This window comes from Carettochelys insculpta, chromosome 29 (assembly GCF_033958435.1).
Source record: "Carettochelys insculpta isolate YL-2023 chromosome 29, ASM3395843v1, whole genome shotgun sequence".
NCBI lineage: Eukaryota > Metazoa > Chordata > Testudines > Carettochelyidae > Carettochelys > Carettochelys insculpta.
Genome location: NC_134165.1, coordinates 2453818 through 2476727, shown reverse-complemented (window position 1 = coordinate 2476727; position 22910 = coordinate 2453818). Strand labels below are relative to the sequence as shown.

Below are 22910 nucleotides of genomic sequence, written 5' to 3'. Positions count from 1 at the left end.
GAAACCGAGGCACAACAGCCATCGTGTGATTGTTCTGTTGCCCAAGGGGAAGTCTGTGCTCAGTGCAGAAGGTTCCCGCACTGTAACTTGAGCACCCACTGCGTTTTCTCCCCCTCCCTGGGGCACTCCCTCTCACCTGGGCAGGGAGCTCACTGGAGCACCAGTTCCTTAGTGTCTCTGGGGAGTCCCTTCATTCTCAGAGCACGTTTCACTGGGGGTCGGGAGCCCCAGGAGATGGACTGCTCCATCCACAGCCAGGAGAGCACGATCAGCATCTTCCTACCTATGCTCACGGCCCTGGCGCTGCGTCCCAGCCTCTTCTGGGGGAGCCCAGCTTTGTGGGGCGAGAAAAGACACAGGCCTGCAGCTGCTGGGAACTGGGCTCTCCCCTGCTTAACTCACTGCCCACAGGGCCCAACGACAGCCCCCCCAGTCACTAGTGAGTGGGGCTGAATTCAAAGGGAGGCCCTATGCCAGCCCCCAGCCTCCTCAGCCGGCCATGCTGGGCACAAGACTGGAGCTTACAAAGGCCTAGCGAACCACTCCTTAGTGCCTGCAGCCAGCCAGGCCCACTACCACGGGGCCGCTCTGGATGTTCACCCCCAAGGCAAAGGCCCAGTGTCACATTCCCTGTCCTCCTGGGCCAGCTGCTCCAAGAGGGAAAAGGCTCCACAGACCTTTCTTGGCCTTCTGGGCCACCTAGTGCTCCTGTAGCAGGGCCTGAGTAGAAACACAGCGTGACAAAATGGGGGGGGGCGCGGATTTTATTCCCCTGGGTGGGTCACTTGTGTTTCCTACTGTCCTGTAGTAACCCAGGGTGGGTGCCTCAGTTTCCCTAGGCACAGCAGTGGTGCATAGTTGGTGATGGGAGTTTCAGCGCGATAATGGCTCACATACTCAATGGTCCTCGTGCCCTCTGTAACCCAGGCAACCAGGTGACATCTTTGTTCCCTGGGAAACTGGACCGAGGAGGGGCCTGGCTGGTTTGAATTGGAACTAGACTGTTGAAGGGACCCCCTCAGAGCCTCCCCTCCCCAGGACAGATTGTACCAACAAGTCTGTTCTACGCTGTGTCTCCTCGACTGATAACCCTTCTGTTCCCCCTGCTGAACGAGAGTCACATCTGCCTGGGGGGGGTACAGGGCCTGGGGACCCCCCACTCCATGACACGAAGCTCACGTGAGCCCTATCTCCTTGCTCCCCTCCTCGTCCACAGCAGCCAGTGCACACCCGTGCAGAAGCATCTCGCAAAGCCCTTGTCTAGATGCCGGCAGAGGTGCTGGAGCAGAGCCTTGCACGGGCCGAGACTTTAATCTGGCTCCCAATATTATGGGAGCAGGTCCTGCAGGATCCCAGTCTCACTGCAGTGCTGCTTCCCGGATCGCCTCCTGCTCCCTTCGCGTCCAGAAGATCAGCTCTCGCTAAGAGGACTGGCGCAAAACAGATCCTAAAGCACCCCCGGTTTGGAGGCCCTTACAACAGCTGACTCACGGAGCAAAGCTGGCTGCTACCGATCCACTTGGAAGCCTTTGGGGACTAGAGAGATGCAGGCAGAGCTGCACCTGCTGCTGTGGGGCTGGGGCACGAGGCAGCTCTCCCGCATTAGTGCGATTAGCCAAGGAACCAGGAATAATTTATGTTTACACGGCACTTCCCATCCCAACGTGCTTTCTGGTCTCAAGAGAAGGATCTGCCACCCACTACGAAAATGCACCTACCTCTGCAGGGGAGCCGGGCAGCTGTTTAACAGCCCACACCAACACCGCATGGAAATTTTTGGCGGAAAGCAAAGCAGCAGCCTGCGTCACAAGGAGATTTCAAGGGAGGCCCAGTGGAATTTGAGCAGGACCCGGGGGCTAAGGCAGCTACTCTTGGGAAAGACGCTCCAGCATCCCCAGCAATGATTTATCCGGAAAGGAAAACTGCTTCCCTCCAAGCACACCACTGAACAAAGCAGCCCTTGTAAGGGATAGAAGTGCCCCCTTCTAGCTCCTCAAGGGCATCCCCTGCTGCACCCTGGGCTTCCACTCATGCTCTTCTCTGGGAGCTAACTGGCCAGGCCGGCATACACCGGGGGTGGACAACAGGCCGCGATCCATGTCACTGGGAGCTGTGAGTGGCTGCACCGGTGAATGTGCAGGTAAGTGAAGCATCTGGCAGCCCATCAGACACTAGCCCTGGCAAACCACCATCCCACAGGGCTGTCCTTGCACAGACCAGACTCTCACACACACATTAGGGTTAACATGCACGAACAGGCGCGTTGCAGCTCTGCTTCCACCACTGTAAATTCACGCCTGCTTGTCCACAATGCGACCTTCCCAGGCTCTCTCTCACACACAGCAGTACACACTGCTCATGCACAACAGTGCCACGCTCACTAACGCCTGCAGGCGAACACACATGCTGCAACCAGGTCACTTCCTCCCAAGCACCACTCATGGCAGGCGAGAGCCCTGCCGCATGCCCACCTAGGTGAGGTCTCCTCAGCCTTCGCCACCTTGGGCAGTGGTGGTCACATCACCTAACCCACCAGCAGGTCATTAAAACTTGAAGGGTTCCAGGAGAGCAAGGGTCCAACTACAAGTCCTAACAAACAAAGGGGTCCTCTGTTCCTCTTGGCCCCAACTTCTGGGCTCAGTTCTCTGCCCCCTCCAAGCTACCATTAAACCCTGTGCTGCTCCATCACAGAGCACCAAGTCCCAAACGGCCTCTCCTGCAGTTCCTCTCCAAGGCTGCACTGACTGGCATTTCCTGCTCGCTGCCAGACCAAACCCCCAAAGAACAATCATAGGACACCAGAACTGGAAGGAACCTCGGGAGGTCATTGAGTCCAGTCCCCTGCCCTCACCACAAGCCCAGACACCATCTAGACCTTCCCTGGCAGGTGTTTGTCTAACCTGCGCTTACTCATCTCCAGTGACGGAGGTTCCACAGGCTGTTCTTCCCAGGGCTGAACCACCGTGACAGTTAGGAACCCTATGCTGTTTGCTGAGCCCTGTCTCCCAGGGCTTTGTCCTAGCAAGTTGCTGCGACTTAGGGACTCCACACTTTCCAAAGGAGCCAGCCATCTCCCCAACAATCCCCCTGGAAGTCAGGTTCCTCAGGAGACCCAGGTGTTGTCAGGTCACCCATCCCACTAGCCCCACCCCCTCCAGCGGCCAGCCAGGTAAATATGACCCAGGTGGGACCGGCCCTGTTTGCCCTTAAAGGGACAGCAGCTCTTTCTCTCACTTGCGCCCGCACCCGTGTCACCTTCCTCACCAACCCTGCAAGCCCTGGGCTGTGCGCGTGAGCTGTCTGAAAGGCCCATGCTGGTACCTTCTGCCTGCATAGCTACCAATGGCCCAGCTCCGTTCCCTGTTCTCCAACCTCCCCCAAGGCTGACGGGCACCAGGCCAGGAACCGCGCTCTCTCCTCTTCCTCTGTCTCTCTCCCCAGCATCTCCCCCTCCCCTTCATCTCTGTGGAGCACTTCAAGCTTGTCCCTGACTCAGCAGAAGGCCCCAGCTCATTAATTCTGCACATGCGGCCCGCCGCGTGCCTGGCCTCTCAGTAGTAAGGACCCCACTGCACTTTGGATCAGGGACAAGCGTGTGAGAGAAGCACCCTGTCAGCATCCTAGAAGCAGGTTCCGCTTAGGCAGGGTGCGGCTGCCTGGCGGCTCCAGAGCTGTGGTCCAGGAGAAGCCACTTGGAGTCAGGACAAGACCCCTCCATTGGTCCCAGCATCAGGTCTGCTGGGGGTGGCTGCCTGGTGCTGGCCGGCCCAGCTGAGACCATGCTGGGCTGTTCTGATCTAAGTCATGTAATTCAGCTGAGACGCGGCTGTTCCGGCCAGGGTTTGTGCCTCTGTCTGGGGTTTGCAGGCAGGCACAGCAGAGCCAGGGTCTGTATGTGGTGGATTCAGTGGCCCGGCAGTACAGAGATGGAACCTGTGCCGGGGGGGAGGGTGCAATGACCCTGCAGTGCAGAGTCAGTCAGGGCAGCAGGCAGATGAAAATGCTTCATAGCCATTAATTAACCAACTGACCCTGTGAGAGCATCGCCCCCATTTTACACATGGGGAAACTGAGGCACAGAGCAGCACAGTGACTCCTCCAGGGCCAAACCGTTAGTCAGCCCCTGACTTGGGAAAAGTCCTGATCCTCGTGCTGCTAAACACAGCTTCTTCATCCAAGTAAGAAACACCAGCTCTGCAGGGAGCCCCCCCTTGCCCCCCAGGTGTCCTGCCCTGCTCCGGATGCTGGGCAGTGGAGGCCTCCCAGCCTGGGACTGCGGCAGGCAGAGACTCACATAATAAAGGAGGTCGGTCCACCCTTCCATGGTGATACACTGGAAGACAGTCAGCACAGCAAACAGGATGTTGTCGAACTGCGTAATCCCGTAATTGGGACCGTCCCAGTACTCCTTGCACACTGTCCCGTTGGGGCACATGCGGGCGGGTTCTTCTGTCCCACATGGAACTTCGACCTTGATTTCTCCTGCAGCGTGGGAAAAGGAAAAGGGCTGAGACCCTGAGGGCAGGTGACCAGCCCTGCCGAAGTCAGCAATCCCCTGTCGGACCGCATCGTGTCACCTTGCACCAGACTGTGGGCTGACCCCACAGGAGTCAAGGCCTTCTCCCTGTATGGCTTCTTCCCTCAGCAGAGCTCAGGTGGTAACCCTGCCCTGCCCTTCCAGCTCTCCTTTCACCCCACACAGCCCTCCTGTGCACAGCCCGGCAAGCTCCCCCAGGAGCTGGGCATCAAGCCCCAGCCACATTCCTCTCAGAAGGGAACTGGGATCCCCACACTGAGCTCCAGGCTCTCCCCCATTTTTCTGGCCCTTGTGACCACAGCAAAGCGGAATGTCTCTAAGTCATTCCTTGACCTGCCGGCTCCCACCGTGTGCAGACGGGAGCTAAGACTCACCTGGTTGCACAGGGAGGCCCCAGGTAAGCCAAGAAATGGACCTGGGCTCTGCTCCCGCATCTCTGCTACTCCCAGAGCAGGGAGGGACCAGCCCCTCTCTACAGTCCCTTACGGAGACCCCTCCTGGGGCCCTGAGCTGAGCTCCAGCCCCTCACTCCCAGACACCGTCTCCTGACACAGGGAGGGGCCCTGCTGCTGGGAGCTGAACACCCACCTTTGCAAATGCAAATCAGAGCCACTTCTCTGGGGGAGAGTGGCATTGCCTGGGACCCAGCAGGGGCTCCTTCCGCCCCCCTCCCCTCCCCTACCCCAATCCCCTTCTCGCCGACAGGCCATGTTGCAGAAATAGCTCTCCCTCAATTAACAGTATCTCCGTCAGGGGAGACAAATAATTAGGCCATTCCATATTGAGCACAGGCCAGGGGCCTGGTGGGAGAGGGAGAGAGGGAAGGAAACCGAATAGCGGGGATGAGTGGGAGAATCCAGCCCTGCACCCTGGTTTCCTGGCCAGGGAAGGGGCTGCCACCCAATGAGCAGGTGCCAGCACGGTTCACGCCCTCTCTCACCCCGACTAGGCCTGTGGCTTGCCAGCTGAGGTGCTTTAAGCCCTTTACAGATGCTCATTCAGGTAGCCTTTGCCCATGCCAATGTGACCTTCACACTGCACTGGGGAAACCGAGGCACAGAGTGGCAAAGTGACTTGCCTGAGGCCACACAGAAAGTTAGTGCCAATGCTTCAACTAGTACCCTGATGTGTTGGCTCCCAGTTTGCTACGCTAGCTCTTAGACCGCATTCCCTGGGAAAGCTGGGAGTAGATGCACCAAGGCTCAGGCCTCCTGCTCTAAGCCCGTCCTCTCCAAGAGTGGGGTTTAGAACCCAGGTGTCCTAGCTTCCAGTTCCCAGTTAGCCAAACATTTTTCCCTGCGTGGAACCAGCATGCAAGTAAAGCGGGCTGGCGCTGGCTTCTGTCTGCAGCTGGACCTGCAATTCCCTGCGTGAGGGACCCCTGATCAAACCACAGGGGGTGTGGGGAGGCGGGCTTGGACCTACCTGTCGCCTCGTCAAAGCAGGTGGTGTGAAATTTTCCCATATAAAATTCTAATCCTATGATTGCAAAAATAAGGATTGCAAAAAACAAGAGTAGGCCAATTTGTAGCAGAGGTATCATTGCCTTCATGATGGACTTCAGAACAACTTGTAAACCTGGGGCGGGAGAGAGAGAGAGAGAGCGAGAAACCACGGGAGTCAGACAGCAGCTCCCACAGCAATGGCAGGACCTTGGACTCTGGAGTCCCGGAGCCCTTGCTGCCCAGCTGTCCGGGGACCCCTTCAGCTCACAGCACCCAAAAAAGGAGGCAGCAGATCAGTTAGTTAGAATGGAAGCTCCTGGGCCCAGGCTTGTCTTTTTGTTCTTTATTTGTAAAGCACAATGGGGGCCTGGTCCCAGAGTGGGGAACTGAGGTGCTACCAAATACACCTAATAAATACACAGCACCCAGCACAGTGGGGGCCTGGTCCCAAGGTGAGGAACTGAGGTGCTACCATAATACACCTAATGAACATACAGCACTCAAAACAGTGGGATCCCCTCCGTAGTCAAGGCTCCTATAGATGGTCACAGTCAAGCATCACAGAAGGGGCCATCCCCTTCTAGAGAGTCCTGGGAAAACACCAGCCACCCCCCAGGGGTGCCGTTTGGTTCTGAACCCGTAGACCCCTAGTGCTTGCAAACCGAGACGTGCTCCTGTAACCAGCGGCAGCCACACTCTGAACACAAAGGCCATGTCTACACGAGCCCCAAACTTCGAAATGGCCATGCAAATGGCCATTTCGAAGTTTACTAAAGAAGCGCTGAAATGCATATTCAGCGCCTCATTAGCACGCGGGCGGCCGCGGCACTTCGAAATTGACGCACCTCGCCGCCGCGCGTCTCGTCCAGACGGGGCTCCTTTTCGAAAGGACCCCGCCTACTTTGAAGTCCCCTTATTCCCATCAGCTCATGGGAATAAGGGGACTTCGAAGTAGGCAGGGTCCTTTCGAAAAGGAGCCCCGTCGGGACGAGCCGTGTGGCGGCGAGGTGCGTCAATTTCGAAGTGCCGCGGCCGCCCGCGTGCTAATGAGGCGCTGAATATACATTTCAGTGCTTCTTTAGTAAACTTCGAAATGGCCATTTGCGTGGCCATTTCGAAGTCTGGGGCTCATGCAGACGTAGCCAACGTCAGACAAGCTCTTGTAAAACCTGTCTCTGCAGCAGTCCCTGCCAGATCCCAGCTTCAGCACGAGTGGCAGGGCTGCTGTTCGTAGCTGGCTCACATTGGGGACTGACAGGGCCCAGGGTCAGGTGCTGGGTCCCTTGGGGAAGTGGCAGAACCCAGGGTTGGGTGTCAGATCCCCTGGGAGGTGACAGGGCCCAGGATCGGGTGCTGGGTCCCACGAGGAGGTGGCAGAGACCCTTGGCTGGATCCCAGGTCCCACTGGGTGCACAGTGACTGACTCACTTACTTGGGATCCCCGACACCAGCTTTAGCGGCCGGAGCACACGAACTGCCCGCAGCGTTCGCAGGTCGAAGTCAGAGCCAACTTTCGCCAAGATGCTGCGGAGATGAAGGGGCGAGAGCCGCGATCAAATGCTGGAATGTGAGGTCCCCCCGCCCCAAGAGGGGAAAGTCCTTCTCCAAGCAGAACCTTGTTTTGCCAGGCTGGGGAGCGGCGCAGGGAAAAGGCGCATACAAAAAGTAGGGGTCTCATTGCAAGTGGGCAGCCAAGACCCTCAGGGTCAGATTCTGCCCCACACAAACATGTCAGCAGAGCTGGAAACCTGATTCCCAGCTCCTCCAGCCCCCACCCCTAGCTTCCACTCCCCTCCCAGTGCCAGGGGGAGAACCCAGGAGTCCTGCAGTTACCAGCTGACATGAAGGGTGCTACTGTATGCCAAATAAACCCGCCTTCTCATTTCTCCAGCACCTCCCTTGCACGATCCCCACGTGCCCTGCATCAGATGAACAGGCAGGAATAACTTGCTCGGCACCGAGGGGCGCAGCAGCTGGTTAACGGCGCATGGCAATGCTGCACAGCTGCTGCGGGAGCGAAGAAGCCAATCTCCACGTGAAAAGCCAGGGGGAGCGGAAGGAGGCAGAATGCAATTATCTGTCTTGACATTTGGCCAGGATATTAGAGCTAACATCCCGACTCTTAGGGAAAGTGCCACAGGATCCCAGGAGCCAAAGGACCCCTGACTCCTCCGAGCCAGTGGATTCAGACAGGACCACAATGCAGATGGCCTCGGCGGTTAGAAGGCACAAACACCTTGACAGCGTAGCATTGCTCATTTCAGATCAGACCCAGAACTGATTTCATCAGCCCAATATCTGGACTACAGGCATTATTAACTCCAGTGTCCTGGATATATTCAAAGCTGGATTTTGCTCCCTTCATGTGCTTCCTGCAGTTTCTATCAGATACAACATTCTCCATCTAAACTCTTGAGTGGTGTTGCCGTGGGGGTGTTATCAGCAGCCACCTTCTACTTTAGAAGCGGCTGCATTTCAGAGCTGGCTGAGCCAGCTCAGCCCAGTGCTGCAGTGAGGCTATTAAACAGCTGCCACTTTGATCCCATCCAGAAGTGGCTGCACTTCCAGTGAAAGCAAATTGTTCCATATTTAGACCTCTCGGGATGAAAATGGCTCTGGAAACACGAGTTAATCTAGCTCTGTGTTTGCCTCTTTCTTACGATAATTAAAAGCTGAATCACAGGGGTTCAATAAGTAACTCTGGTTACAAAGCTTTCATCCCTCCCAGCCACGAGACATGAATCAGCACAAGGCACAACTACGGAGAGAGGGGTGTATGTGATATGCAGAGCTGCCCACCTCCAGCCCTCTCCCCAGCGGCCCCAGCTGAGAGATACTGCCTGCTGGGCTCCCTTTGCCAGCACCAGCTTTAGAGAAGGGGATGCTGGGACAGGGCTCCTGGGTGTGAGGGGCACATGTGGGGGGTTCTATGCCCTCATTTCAGACACCTCAGCTGCTCAGGCTCCCCTGCATGGTTACACACCCAGCACCCCCCTGCTGCCCTGTCACACTCCTATGCCTCTGCTCCAAACCCCGACAGCCCCTCCCTTCCCTCCCGCAGTAACAGTCACCCCTCCAGAGCACAGCCAGGCACCGAATCCTCCAGCAAGTCGCTGCCAGTTGCAGGGACCCCTGCAGGCCTGTTGATCATTCTTGCTGCTCCTGAAAACACCAGCTTGGACACGGACCATTTGCTGCCTTGCCACTCATCAAGGGTTTGGACCATAAGTGGGGTAACCAGGGATGTTCCCTCCAACATCTGGCCACCAAGGTGTTAGGGTCCAGACACGCTGGGAGGCCGATCGCGACCAGCTGTGGGTGTGCTCATGTCTAAAATCAGACCTCTTTTACGTGCGTCCCTGGGAGATGAAAACTGAGTCACAAGCCCTCTGGTGCAGAGTGGGCCTCAGCTTTGGCTCACAGATGAGAAAAGATACCCTAGGATACAGGGGTGGTGTGGCTGGTGCTCGCAGTCTAGGATGCTGTGTTTGGTTGTGTCTGGTGTACCTGCACTAGGATGCCATATTTGTGCAGTTGTGAGGTTGTGTGGCTGTGTGATGATGCTCTAGGATGCAGTATTTGTGTAGTTGTGTGACTGGGACTTACACTCTAGGATGTCATATCTGTGTGGCTGGAACTTGTACTCCATGAGTCAGTATTTGTGTGGCTGCATGTCTCGCAGTGGGTGTCTAGGACGGCGCGTTTGTGTAGTTGTGTGGCTGGCACTCATGCTCCAGGATGGGAGTTGTGTGGCTGGTGCCTGCACTCTCAGATGCAGCACATGTGCAGCTGCACGGTCGTGTAGCTGTGTGACTGGCGCTGGTGCTCTAGGACGCTGTAGTTGTGTGGCTCTCAGGTGCTGTATATGTATAGTTGTGTGGCTGCACAGCTGTGACTGGCTCTGGCACTACGGGATGCCGTAGTTGTGTGGTTGTGTCACTGTGTGACTGGCTCTGGCACTCGGGGATGCCGTAGTGGTGTGGTTGTGTCGCTGTGTGACTGGCTGTGGCACTCGGGGATGCCATAGTGGTGTGGTTGTGTCGCTGTGTGACTGGCTCTGGCACTGGGGGATGCCGTAGTGGTGTGGTTGTGTAGCTGTGTGACTGGCTCTGGCACTGGGGGATGCCGTAGTGGTGTGGTTGTGTCCCTGTGTGACTGGCTCTGGCACTGGGGGATGCCGTAGTGGTGTGGTTGTGTCGCTGTGTGACTGGCTGTGGCACTCGGGGATGCCGTAGTGGTGTGGTTGTGTCGCTGTGTGACTGGCTCTGGCACTGGGGGATGCCGTAGTGGTGTGGTTGTGTAGCTGTGTGACTGGCTCTGGCACTGGGGGATGCCATAGTGGTGTGGTTGTGTCGCTGTGTGACTGGCTCTGGCACTCGGGGATGCCGTAGTGGTGTGGTTGTGTCGCTGTGTGACTGGCTCTGGCACTGGTGGATGCCGTAGTGGTGTGGTTGTGTTGCTGTGTGACTGGCTCTGGCACTCGGGGATGCCGTAGTGGTGTGGTTGTGTCGCTGTGTGACTGGCTCTGGCACTGGTGGATGCCGTAGTGGTGTGGTTGTGTAGCTGTGTGACTGGCTGTGGCACTCGGGGATGCCGTAGTGGTGTGGTTGTGTAGCTGTGTGACTGGCTGTGGCACTCGGGGATGCCGTACTGGTGTGGTTGTGTCGCTGTGTGACTGGCTCTGGCACTCGGGGATGCCGTAGTAGTGTGGTTGTGTAGCTGTGTGACTGGCTCTGGCACTCGGGGATGCCGTAGTGGTGTGGTTGTGTTGCTGTGTGACTGGCTGTGGCACTCGGGGATGCCGTAGTGGTGTGGTTGTGTAGCTGTGTGACTGGCTCTGGCACTGGGGGATGCCGTAGTGGTGTGGTTGTATCACTGTGTGACTGGCTCTGGCACTCGGGGATGCCGTAGTGGTGTGGTTGTGTCGCTGTGTGACTGGCTCTGGCACTCAGGGATGCCGTAGTGGTGTGGTTGTGTAGCTGTGTGACTGGCTCTGGCACTCGGGGATGCTGTAGTGGTGTGGTTGTGTCGCTGTGTGACTGGCTGTGGCACTCGGGGATGCCGTAGTGGTGTGGTTGTGTCGCTGTGTGACTGGCTCTGGCACTGGGGGATGCCGTAGTGGTGTGGTTGTGTCGCTGTGTGACTGGCTCTGGCACTCGGGGATGCCGTAGTGGTGTGGTTGTGTAGCTGTGTGACTGGCTCTGGCACTCGGGGATGCTGTAGTGGTGTGGTTGTGTCGCTGTGTGACTGGCTGTGGCACTCGGGGATGCCGTAGTGGTGTGGTTGTGTAGCTGTGTGACTGGCTCTGGCACTCGGGGATGCCGTAGTGGTGTGGTTGTGTCGCTGTGTGACTGGCTGTGGCACTCGGGGATGCCGTAGTGGTGTGGTTGTGTAGCTGTGTGACTGGCTCTGGCACTCGGGGATGCCGTAGTGGTGTGGTTGTGTCGCTGTGTGACTGGCTCTGGCACTCGGGGATGCCGTAGTGGTGTGGTTGTGTCGCTGTGTGACTGGCTCTGGCACTTGGGGATGCCGTAGTGGTGTGGTTGTGTTGCTGTGTGACTGGCTCTGGCACTTGGGGATGCCGTACTTGTGGGGCTGCGTAGCTGTGGGGCTGCGCTGCAGGGTGATGCCTCCTGCCTGAGCCCAGCTCCGCTCTGTGGGTTTCCCCTGGTCCCAGTCTAGTGAATCACGATCCCACCCAGCCTAACCAGCAGCAGCTCCACCAAGCATGAGGGCTCATTCCTGATTTACATCCTTGCAGAGTCCCACCTGCCAACCCCTGGGCCTTGAGCTCTCATTTCAAGGTGCTGCCTGCTGTGTGTTGTGCCGACCAAGGGGTGGCGTCTGCTCACAGAGGCCCAGCCCTCAATGGCAGCAAGAGACAGAGGCAGGTTAGATTCAGGAACTGACAGGCGCTTCCCATGGGCTTCTGCATTTTGCTATTTTTAATGAGAGAATTAGCAAGGCCACTCTGGCTTTTGATGCCTTTACATTCGGTTGTCAGGAGTGTATTTATAGCACCACTACGAACATCAATGCTAACAGCCTCTCCTGTAAAAGCATAAGGGGTGAAACTGCTCTCGCCTCCCTCAAGCTGGAAAGGAAGAGGTGTCCAGGTGTACTAAAAAGGGGGACAGCAAAACGTTGTCTATGAAAATCCTCCTTGCAGCAGAGATCCAGGGTAATCCCAGCTCACCATCCTTTCAGCCCAAAGAACATAAGCTAACGTACAAGGGACAGGGCAGGATCACCGGAATGCAGCCTCCTCTGGGGTGGGACACAGTCGCTGTTTAAAAACTGCCCAGTAACGCTGGACTGGAATGTCAGGGCTGAAATGCAGCCACCGCCGGGGAGGGGCACAGCAGCTGTGTGACAATGCATAGCAGTACTGCAAGGGATTTGCTCGCCAAAGGATGAAATGCAGCCACTTCTGGGATGGGAGGCGATGTGGCGATCTAACAGGGCTGTGGAATGCTTTTATCAATCTGACTAAGCTTTCCTAATTGGACCATCCCCATGAATGGGGCTGTGAAATGAATGGGACTGCCACAGCTAACTGCAGGAGGGAGACAAAATACTGGTGACTCAGGATCACACTTAGCACCTGCATCAGGAGCTTCAATAGACATCCACAGCAAGACTTTGGCTGGTACAGCTTATTCTACTGCTAGCAACGCAGGGGCACTGTGGCCAAACCTCCTGGGGCGTTCCACGCCGCCCTCACCCGGAGCTGTCTCCCCGTCCATCCAACGACCCCCGCCTGCTGTTACGTGGCTCACAAGCAATGCCAGGGTCACAGTGCAAGGGGGGGGGGATCACAGCATTATTATTTTAAAAAATGTCAGTGAAAACAGGAGCAGGGGATGGACTGAAACCTCCCGCTGTCTGCTCAGGACCCCAGGCAAGGCAGCCTCCTGCAAAAGGGTCGAGAAACAGCAAATTCTCCATCGTTTGTTGGTGCCTTTAATCAAGACTGGCCGTCTTTCTAAACCGGGGGGGGGGGGGGAATAGCTTTGGATGGGGGAGGGGCACACCAAGACTTTGGTATGTGGTCCAGGACTGCCCCCTTCTGTGGTGGGGATGGGGGGTCTGGGCTGGAGGTTGGGTGCAGATGGGAGCTCAGGGTGGGGAGAGGGGGTAGGGTCTGAGAGGGAGAGGAAGGGGCTGTGACCTGGGGCAGGGGATTGGGTGCAGGGTCCCGGAGGGGGATGGGTGCAGGAGAGGATTCTGGCCTGGGGGAGGGGTGCAGGGTCTGGAGGGAGCTGGGGGGCAGTGTCAGAAGCAGGCTCGGGTCACCAGGCACTCACCCAAACAGCTCTCAGCCAGCAGCACTCGCAGGGGGGCCTCCCTGCCTGCCAGCAGCCCCATTCCATTGGCTGTTCCCTGGGGCTCTCTGCACTGGGGGGGGTGGGGCTTCACACACTACCCTACCCCCAGCAAAACCTCTCAGCTCCTATTGGCTGGTTTCTAGCCAATAGGCACTGAGAGATTTTGCTGGGGGCGGGGCAGCAGGCAAAGCCCACCCCCCCTTTCTTTCGCCGTGCTGAGAGCCACAGGGAGCAGCCTGGGCGTGGCCCTGGGTGGGTCGTGCCCCTCTAGGGGTCCAGGCTCACCCCCAAGCCCTCCTAGTCCTAGCTGCGGTGTAGCCGTCTCTTTAGGGACTAAGCACAGGCTACAGCTCTGCCAAGCTGTGAGCAGTGCTGCTGCCCTGCAGGGGTCAGCCGGGGGCTGGATTAATAATCTTGGCGGCCCAGATCTGGCTCCTGGGCTGGCCCCTTCGGGCCCCTGTTTAAACATTTGCCCTGGTTCCGACAGGTGTCATAGGCTGGGTTCTCTGGCCTGCGCCCGGCTGACTAGCTAATCAGAACAGCCCCTTCTGGCCCTCCAGTGTCAGGAGTGAGGCTCAAGCCACGACAGTAGGACAGAGGGATGTTCTGTAGGTCTGGACGTGGGGTGCGGGTCTTAAGAGCAGGTCAGACAAACAGGTCAGGGTCTCAAATTGACCCCATGCTGGGGGGAGACCGCAGGACTTCTTGGGGTCCCTTCCTGCCCTGTACTGCTCTGATTCACGTGCAACCCTGGTGCAGAGTAAATCTGACCATTACCATCGCATGTGTCCCATCCAAGGGGCAGTCCCCTGAGGAGAAGCTAGGGGCTGTTCTCTTACACCAGTCTGGGCGTGGGGATTCCACTGGTAGGAAAATCGTCACAGCTGGAGTCTCCTCTCTGCAGTTAACTACGTGCTTGGGATCCAAGGGACCCTCAGGCCGGCTGAGCTGAATGGGGTGTTTTGGAAGGGCGGGTGATTGGAGGGGTGAAGTGGCCATGAGGTTGGAGGCCTTTTGGGGATGGGTCTAATAGGAGCCGTCGGGCACTAGCTGCTGAACTAGGGCCTCTTGGAGTACGGCGACACTGCAGCTGGGAAGGCGACTCCTCGCGTGGGTAGGCAGAGGTGTCCTAGCTCTTGGAGGCACAGCCACACTGGCCGGGGCCCCATACATATATATGCCTAACACTCCCTACTCGGCACTCAGGGCTTTCCCACCCTGCTTGGGGAGGGGGATTAGGGACTTGCCCTGCTACCCTACCCAGTGCTCCCAGTGGGGAACAGGATCCGGGGGTGGAGGCTGCCCTGCTATGCCCCCTAGTCTCTGCTCTGAATGGGGGCAGGAAATTGGGGCTTGCCCCACTCCAGCGAGTGCTCCCAGTCGGGAGCTGGGTCAGGGTGCTGAGGCCTGGCAGGAAGGCCGGGCGAGCAGAACGGGGATAGCCCCGAACCAGGCCCTCTAGGCCCTGCTGGAGCACCAGGCAGAGAAGGACAAGCCCTGTCTCCAGGCAGGGGCAAAGCCAGGACTAAGAGGGCTTAGGGGTGAGCCTGGACCCCATGGGTGGCGTGGCCCACACATGGCCACACCCAGACGCACACTCCCAGCTGCAGTGTAGGCGTCTCCTTAGGGACTAAGCAGGGGCTACAGCTCTGCCCTAGGCTTCATGCAGAGAATCAAAGCTGGGGAGTAGAGGGTTTTCCAGTCAAACTGCCCTGGCTCTGTGGCCAGTAGGTGCCTCCCACCCCCAACCAAGACATCAACCTGGAAGGCCTGTCCGAGACTGGAGACACAGGGTGCCTGGGCCCAATCCCTGGGCCAGGGCCTTGCTGGAGGTGGTGGGATTCTCATATCATAAGAGGGTTCCAGGACTTCTGTGAATAATGTTACTGCTCAGCATGGGGGAGAAATGGCTCGTACGTATTTTCAGGGTTTCTTCTGGGAGGAAATAGAACCCAAAAGTCTTGGCCCACAATCCCCTGCACTAATCACTACCCCTCCCAGAGCTGGGAGTAGGATACTGACTCCCCACCTCCACATGGGGCTGGGACTAGAACCCAGAAGTCCTGAGGGCTAAGCCCCTTCTCCAGCCACAAGTCCCCTTTCTCTCCCCACCATCACTGAGGTAGCAGGGAGCAGCCATGCTGCCTGCTGCTTATCCTGCCTCCATCATGCCAGAGGGTCTCTTCCCATTTACAAGATCTCCATAGCAACTGGCCGTTTCCCATTCACACAGTCTCCCGGGTTACCTCCCTGTGCTCATTCATGCTTGTTGCCTTGGTGACAAGTCCCATCTCATTGATACAATCTGCAGCTGGTGTGTGTGATGGGTGGAGGGAAAAGGGAAAATGAGCCTGCCCTGGAACCCGGAGGCAGAGGGTGGATTGAAGTGGGGGCGGGCTGGGAGAGGAGAGAGCTAATACTGCAGGTTGGATACCTATTCTGGGGGCTCCCAGTACAGTTCCAGGCTGTCACACCCCCGGCACCGGTCCCCAGTGAAGGGTGGTGAAGAGCAGCCTCTTCTGGGCGGGGAGGACAATAAGGATCTGGCACTTTGCTCAGTGACTAGCAGGGAAGCCTCTGCAGTGGATGCTCTCCTGCCTGGGTCAGTGCTGCTCCCAGTGCCAGGGTGGAGAGCAGCTGGCAGCTGTGGGTTCTCCCCAGAGTCCTGGCTGTTAACCGGTCCGTCCAGCTCCATGGGCTACTTCAACTTCTTTCCTTCCTGTCCTGAAGCAACACAGTTCAAATGCCACCTGCAGAGTCCCGAGCTCTTCTTTAGCGTGTGCATCCAACTCTTGGCAACGTCTTTCTCTACCTATGTATCCAACCCTCAAAACACCCCCCCTCGCTGCAATCTCTCTTGACTCCGCCATCATTCACACGCATCATCAGAGGGCATGGGCTCCCAATTCCACCCTGTAAAAACAATGGGGAGGCCGTAGCACCTTTGAGATCAATGGATTTATCAGGGCAAAAGGTTTCGTGAGCAAATCCCACTTGATTGGATGACTGGAGTGGAAATGCAAAGGCAGGTATACGCGTAAGAAAATGGCTGCAAATGGAAGAGGTAAATGAGGGTGATCAGCCAGGGTGACTGTGGCCATTCAGCTAGCTGATGGGGAGATATGGATATCCACCGAGCGGAAGTTGCCTCTGTAGAGGGTTCACCTATAAAGGTCCTTATTGAGGCCTAATTGTATAGTTCTGAATTTGCAAATGCGCCCCGGTCCCTGTGCAATGGAGTTCTGAAGGTGCTGGGTTTTGGTTTGGTTTTTGTAGAAGGATGGGCTTCCCTTAAACCCTTCACTGAATGTCTGGGGAGGTTAAAGTGCCAAGCTCTGCCTGCCAGTGCCCTTCCCTCCCCCAGCCACTTGCTCCTCTGTTCTCCTTTTTCACCCTCGTCTGTCTCCCTTCCCCCTCTCCATGGTCACGCTCCCTCCCGGCTGCTCCCAGCTGAGCTCCATTCACAGCCAGATCAGACTCTGCTGTGGCCTCCCTCCCTTTTCCCTCCCCCTTTCTCTCTCTCTCTCCTCTTCTTCTTCTTTCTCACTCTTCTTTCTTCTTCAGGCACTGAGTCAAAGGGTGCCTGCCCTCCCCAACCTGACAGCTCTCCCCTACCCCAGCTGAGCCCCCTGCCCCTGAGGACTCCAGCAGCAGCTCCACACAGGTAATTTCATGCTGAACAATGTTGCTCTCGATGAAGATGAGTGACACAACCACAGCATAGCAAAGGGGCAAGTTCCACCCACTGGGAGATGCCAAATCCCCCTGGTGGCCGTCGCTGCTCCCCCTGGCCCCACCTGTGCATACCATGGGGTCCCAGCCGTGAGAAATCAGCCCTGCAAACTGGATGGGGCAGCAAGATTGGGGGTGCCATTGGAGAGCCTCCCCATAAACACATCCAATGACCCCTCCTGCCCAAGCCCCTGGGGCACTGCAGTGCCCTCCCGCCATGCAGCCCCTGAATGCCTCTCACCATCCCCATTTACTGCCATTGTGCTGATAGCACTTGGTGCTTCCCGTTCGCAGCCGGCCACAGGCAGCAGCTTAGTCTCCCCAGAGCTGGGACACATGGTCCAATCCCAGCTGGGGGGGCTGAGGGTGGCCCGTGATAGACAGGAGGTCACACTAGGATCTGATGGTCCCTTCTGGCCTTGAACTCTCGGGCCTTCACTGCAGGAGTGGACTGACAATCCTCCACACCATCATTTCCCACTTTATGTGCCAGCCCTGGGGCCAGAAGTTTGAACAGGGCCAGATCTCGGCCCGGAAGCTAGGGAGCCGCTGTCCATGTCCCAGACTCCCCCCCGCACCCCCGCAAGAGTGGTGCAAAGCAGCCCCCCGGCCAGCAGCTTTAGCAAAGATGATGGACAGGCCCCTTTGAACTTCCAGTCCCCTCCATTGCAGGGCTCAGATAGAGACAGACAGAGGCTCTGCAGGGGGCTGGCTGGCTGGCTGGCTCCATCAGCCTTGTTGTACATTTCCCAGAGGCACAGCCTTTGCGACCTTTCCTTCCACCCTTAGCCCCGTGGCAGCAGAGAACAGCTCAGTGCTAGTCCCCCGCCCCTGTGGACCATCTCTCCCCCTTGGCTTAGCAGGCACCTGGAGCGCTAGGCACAGACAGGTGTAGGGCAGTCCCTCCCTGCTCTGCTCACAGCCACCCCAGGGCAGAGGAGCCAGGTGGCCAAGGGCCAGGGGAGGCAGAGAGAGGAGCTGATGAAGGCACTGAGGATTTGGGCAGCCCCCGTTCCTCCCAGGCATAGAAGGACTTTCAGGTTCCCCTGTTCCAGAGAATAAAGACCTCTCCCAGCCCCAGTGCAACAGCAGCCTGGTCTGGGCAGACTGAGATCCCCCCATTAATCCGACCCCTAATTCTATCAGAGTGCTCAGCCGTCTACTGCAGACACCCTGCTTGGTGGGGGCTGTGGGGTGTGGGGAAGTTCTCAGCCTCTGTGGAAGCTACACAAGCAGGGCTACTGGGTGCCTGGGGTTTCCTCACCACCAGCACCTCCTGCTAACCCCGGCACATCCCACAGGCACAGCTGCTCCTGCGCCCCCTGGCCCTGACTGCCTGCCACCTCCCTGGTCCTCGCCATCTGGAGCTCTCAGCGAGAGGTCATCAAAGCAGCTCTAGGGCAGGGAAGGTCTGGCAAGCACCACTCAGGGACCTAGAACAGGGGAGGCAGTGGGGACAAATGAAGTGACACAACCAGGTGGGCAGCTGGAAATGCAAAGAGATCGAAAGGGAGAGCCGCAGCTTGAGACAGACAGAGGACCTAAGGCAGGCACTGCGGGGCGGGGGGGGGGGGGGGGCGCGGCAGGAGAAGTCCTACAACTTGCCCTGGCTACAGGATCTCACAGGTCCTCACCCGACTGCACGACCCACCTGCCTGTCCCCCCACCCCTCACAGAACTGGGAGAGGACAGAGACAGAGAGATGTCAGGGCCTGATCCCCCTTTGCATAAGGCCCCATCACCACCACCACCACCACCAAGTGCAGGGCACAGCTCAGGGGCGTATCAGGAAAGGAGGACGTGACGCTGATGCCTTGGCTATTTCCTGGCTGCAGCAATGCCCACAGAGCTCTGAACCAGCCCCATCTGCACCACAGCAGGGCCAATTCCCATTGATTCTAGGCTAGACTGCAGCAGACAAACCTGGGCCTTAAGTGACTGAGGCTGTTACTGAAGCCAAGAGATGAGACACTGCAACAGATTGAGAGAGTGAGAGAGAGAGGTATGTAAAATAAGAATGGGGCTGGGAAAGGGGGAGCCTGCAATCATGATGGAAAAGGAGGGGTGTGAAGCAGAAAGGGGAAATGAGGAGAAAGGTCCCACATCCCTTTAAGGGCACTTCCCTGCTGACTCGTTAGACGCCGCAGCCCTTTGCTAGCAGAGCTGAGTTTCTGTCCAGCTTTGATCCAGCTGGCTGACATTTAGAGCCTCCAGACAGGGCCTAATCAAAGGCTCTGTTGAGCAGAGGGGGTGAAGGCTCTGAGCGCTGGACAAGGTGGGCAGGGTCAGGATGCCAGATGAATGGCACCTGGCCACCTCTCAGGAAGCAGCGGCCGTGGGAACGGGCTGTGCCAGAGGCATAGGATTTAGGGCGAAACACAACAGGGGCTGCGGAAGGCTCAGTCCAGAAAAGCATCAAACTCTCAGAGCCCAAAAAGCGTCGGTGCTGGGGAGGAAGGTTCCATTCCCTGGTGCTGTCACAGTGAACGAGGCCCACCTGGCCCATGGGGACGTTATGTTGACTCTTCTGTGGGAATGTTAATTCCTCAGTGTTGGCCAGCAGGGGAATGGGGCCGGCTGCGTAGAAAAGCCTTGAAGGGGACAACCACTGTTCCCAGGGTGGGTGTTAACGGACTGTAATGGCAAAGCTGCCAGTTAAACTGCACATAATCGGCAGTGGGACTAGAACACAGGCCTCTCCCCTGCAAGCCAAACCAGAGCAGCCAAAGCGCATTTGAAGTGTTCAAAGAAGAGCTAGTCGAAGGTTCAAAAAATAAGAGCAAAACGTTTTAAACTAACAGCAGAAGCAGGGAGCAGGCTGAACAACCAGTGGGGCAATGGACAATCAAGATGCTAAAGGACCGTAAAGCCATTGTGGAGAAACTAAATGAATATTTTCGATTAGTCTTCACAGCTGCTGACGCGAGTGAGAATCCCAAACCTGAGAGCCCTTTTTTAGATGACAAATCTGAGGAGCTCATCCAGACTGAGGTGGCATTAGAAGAAGTTTTGGAACCAACTGATAATTTAAGTCACCAGGAGCAGATGGTATCTACCCGAGTTCTGAAGGAACGGAAAGGTGGAATTGGAGAGCTATAAAATGTAATCTGTAACCTAGCATTTAAAGCTGCGTCTGTACCAAATGACTGAAGGATAGCTAATGTGATGCCAATTTTTAAAAAGGGTTCCAGAGGTAATCCTCATAATTACAGGCCAGTAAGCCTGACTTCATTACCAGGCAAACAGGTTGAAACAGTAGTAAATAACAATATTGTCAGACATGTAGCAGAACATATGTGGGGAAGAGTCAACATGGTTTTTGTAATGGTAAATCGTGCCTCACCAATCTACTAGAATTGTTTGAGGAGGTCAACAAACATGTGGACAAGCAGAGTCCAGTGGATATAGTGTGCTTAGATTTTCAGAAAATCTTCGACACGGTCCCTCACCAAAAGCTCTTAAGCAAAGTAAACTGTCATGGGATAAGAGGGAAGGTCCTCTCGTGGATTGGTAACTGCTTAAAAAACAGGAAACAAAGAATAGTTACAAATGGACAGTTTTCAGAATGAGAGAGGGAAGTAGTGGTGTTCCCCATAGGTTTGTATTGGGACCAATGCTATTAATAAGTATCTGGAAAAACAGGTAAACAGTAAGAAAGCAAAATTTGCAGATGATATAAAACTATGCAAGATAGTTAAATCCCAAGCAGCGTGCAAAGATCTAGAAAAGGATCTCTCAAAACTGGGTGACTGGGCAACACAATGCCAGACGAAATGTAATATCAATAAATGCAAAGTAAAGCACGTTGGAAAACATAATCCCAACTACACGTATAAAATGATGGGGTCTAAGTTAGCTGTTACCAATCAAAAAAGTTGTTGGTGTGATTGTGGAAAATTCTCTAAAAACATTCACTCAGTGTGCAGCAGCATTCAAAAAAGTAAACAGCATGTTGGGAATCATCAAAAAAAGGGAAAGATAATGGGACAAAAATATTATATTGTCTCAGTATAAATCCATGGGATGCCCACATCTTGAATGCTGTCTGCAGATGCAGTTGTCCCATCTCAACAAAGATATACTGGAATTGGAAAAGGTTCAGAAAAGGGCAACAAAAATGATAAGGGCCACAGAACAGCTTCCATACAGGGAAAGATCAATAAGACGACTAAGGGGGATATGGCTGAGTCTATAAAATCCTGACCGGTGCAAAGAAAGTAAATAAAGAAGTGCTACTTATGCCTTCTCGTAACACAAGAACCGGGGGTCGCCAGATTAAATTAATGGGCAGCATGTTTAAAACAGACAAAAGGAAGTGTTTCTTCACACTATACACAGTCAACCTGTGGAACTCTTTGTCAGAGGACGATGTGAAGGCCAAAGACCTTAACAGGATTCAGGAAGGAGCTAGATAAATGCATGGATGGTAGATCCATCAGTGGCTGTTAGCCAGGCTGGGCAGGGATGGTGACCTGAGCCTCTGTTTGCTGGAAGCTGGGAATGGGCGAGATTAGATGGATCACTTGGTGATTCCCTGTTCTGTTCATTTCCTCATGGGCACCTGGTATTGGCCACTGTCGGCAGACAGGAAACTGGGCTGGGTGGACCTTTGGCCCAGCTCAGTGTGGCTGTCCTTATGTAGTTCTGCCCCAGCACTAGGGATTACAGCTGACACATCCTCACATACCTCCATGCACATAAAATATATTCTCCCCATGGATGGGAAAATTAGAGGGAACGTTGCTCACAGCTGCTTTGGGAAGCAGAACCTCCAGCATCACACGCTGACTTTAGCCAGGGTGCAGGTCATCAAAACCAAGGGCTGAATTTAGCTCTTGGCTGCCGTTAGGACCCAGGATCTGTCTGCAGAGGGCCTGCCCCCATGGGAAGAGGCCACCGCATCGAAGGAAGAGATGCAAATGCTGAGGGGGAGCCGGAGCTATTCTCACCACCTCGGAACAAAGGGGTGAGAGCTTGTTGCTGCTCCCACAACTGGTGAGTTCAGAGCACAGAATCAATACAAGGAAGCTCTCCTTCCAATGGCACATAGTCAGCCCTGGGAAATCAAAGTAGGGAGGGGAAGGAAGGGGGAAGGAGAGACAATTAGACAGATTGACAGCCCCCGGACGTAGGTAAGTGGGTACAAATGGCAACAAATAAACAGATCAGACAGACAGATATCCTCAGTTCAGATCCTGAGACTGAACTATTAAAGGATCATTCAGCTCTGTGGCTATTAATAACTTTGGCTCTGCAGGGAGGATCAGGGTAGTCAAATCTGATGGCTCGTGGCTTGGGCTGATAAGCACAGGGGTCAGGAAGGACTCCTCCCTGCCCCACTGCACAGGAAAGAGCGGGGGCCTTCCTATGATGCAAGAGACCCTGGCAGAGGGCAAGATAATAAACTCAATGGGGCCGGGCTGATCTGCTGCAGCAAAAGGCGGGGGTATCAGTGGCACGGTCCCAGGAAAGCCAGGGCTACAGAGAGTGCGTACTGGGTCTCAGGGAGTGACAGGCCTGAGCACCAAGGCAGGAGAAACACAATTTCCGGGAAAGTGAGCAGGCAGCTCTGTGATACAATATTGTGACAGCAATAAACAGCACTTGCTCCCCACACACAGAGCAGGACAACGCAGCAAAGGCAGAGGCAGTAATTAACGTCTCACTGAGAGCTCATCCCGGGAGGGGACTTCCCCAGCTCCCAGAGGAACCGATAACACCAAGGATCAAAGCTCGGCTCAGCTCTGCCCCCTGCCACACACACAACTTCCGTAAACACTCGCGTTCTTCGTACACACGTGCACGTGCCCAGACACACTGCATTTGTGCAGCTCCTCCCATACTCGTGCCCCCCACAGTTATCCACAC

General features: G+C 56.0%; 1 protein-coding gene across 1 annotated transcript in view; it reads right to left on the bottom strand.

Annotated features, from left to right (window-relative positions):
- CACNA1A (calcium voltage-gated channel subunit alpha1 A) overlaps positions 1–22910 on the bottom strand; it is a 163363-nt gene that overhangs the window by 90878 nt on the left and 49575 nt on the right. Inside the window, exons 4-6 of the mRNA XM_074979743.1 lie at positions 7415–7506; positions 5963–6115; positions 4295–4482 (exon numbers count right to left, since the gene is read on the bottom strand). Coding sequence (XP_074835844.1) covers positions 4295–4482; positions 5963–6115; positions 7415–7506 — 433 coding nt within the window. The remainder of the gene's footprint in view (positions 1–4294; positions 4483–5962; positions 6116–7414; positions 7507–22910) is intronic.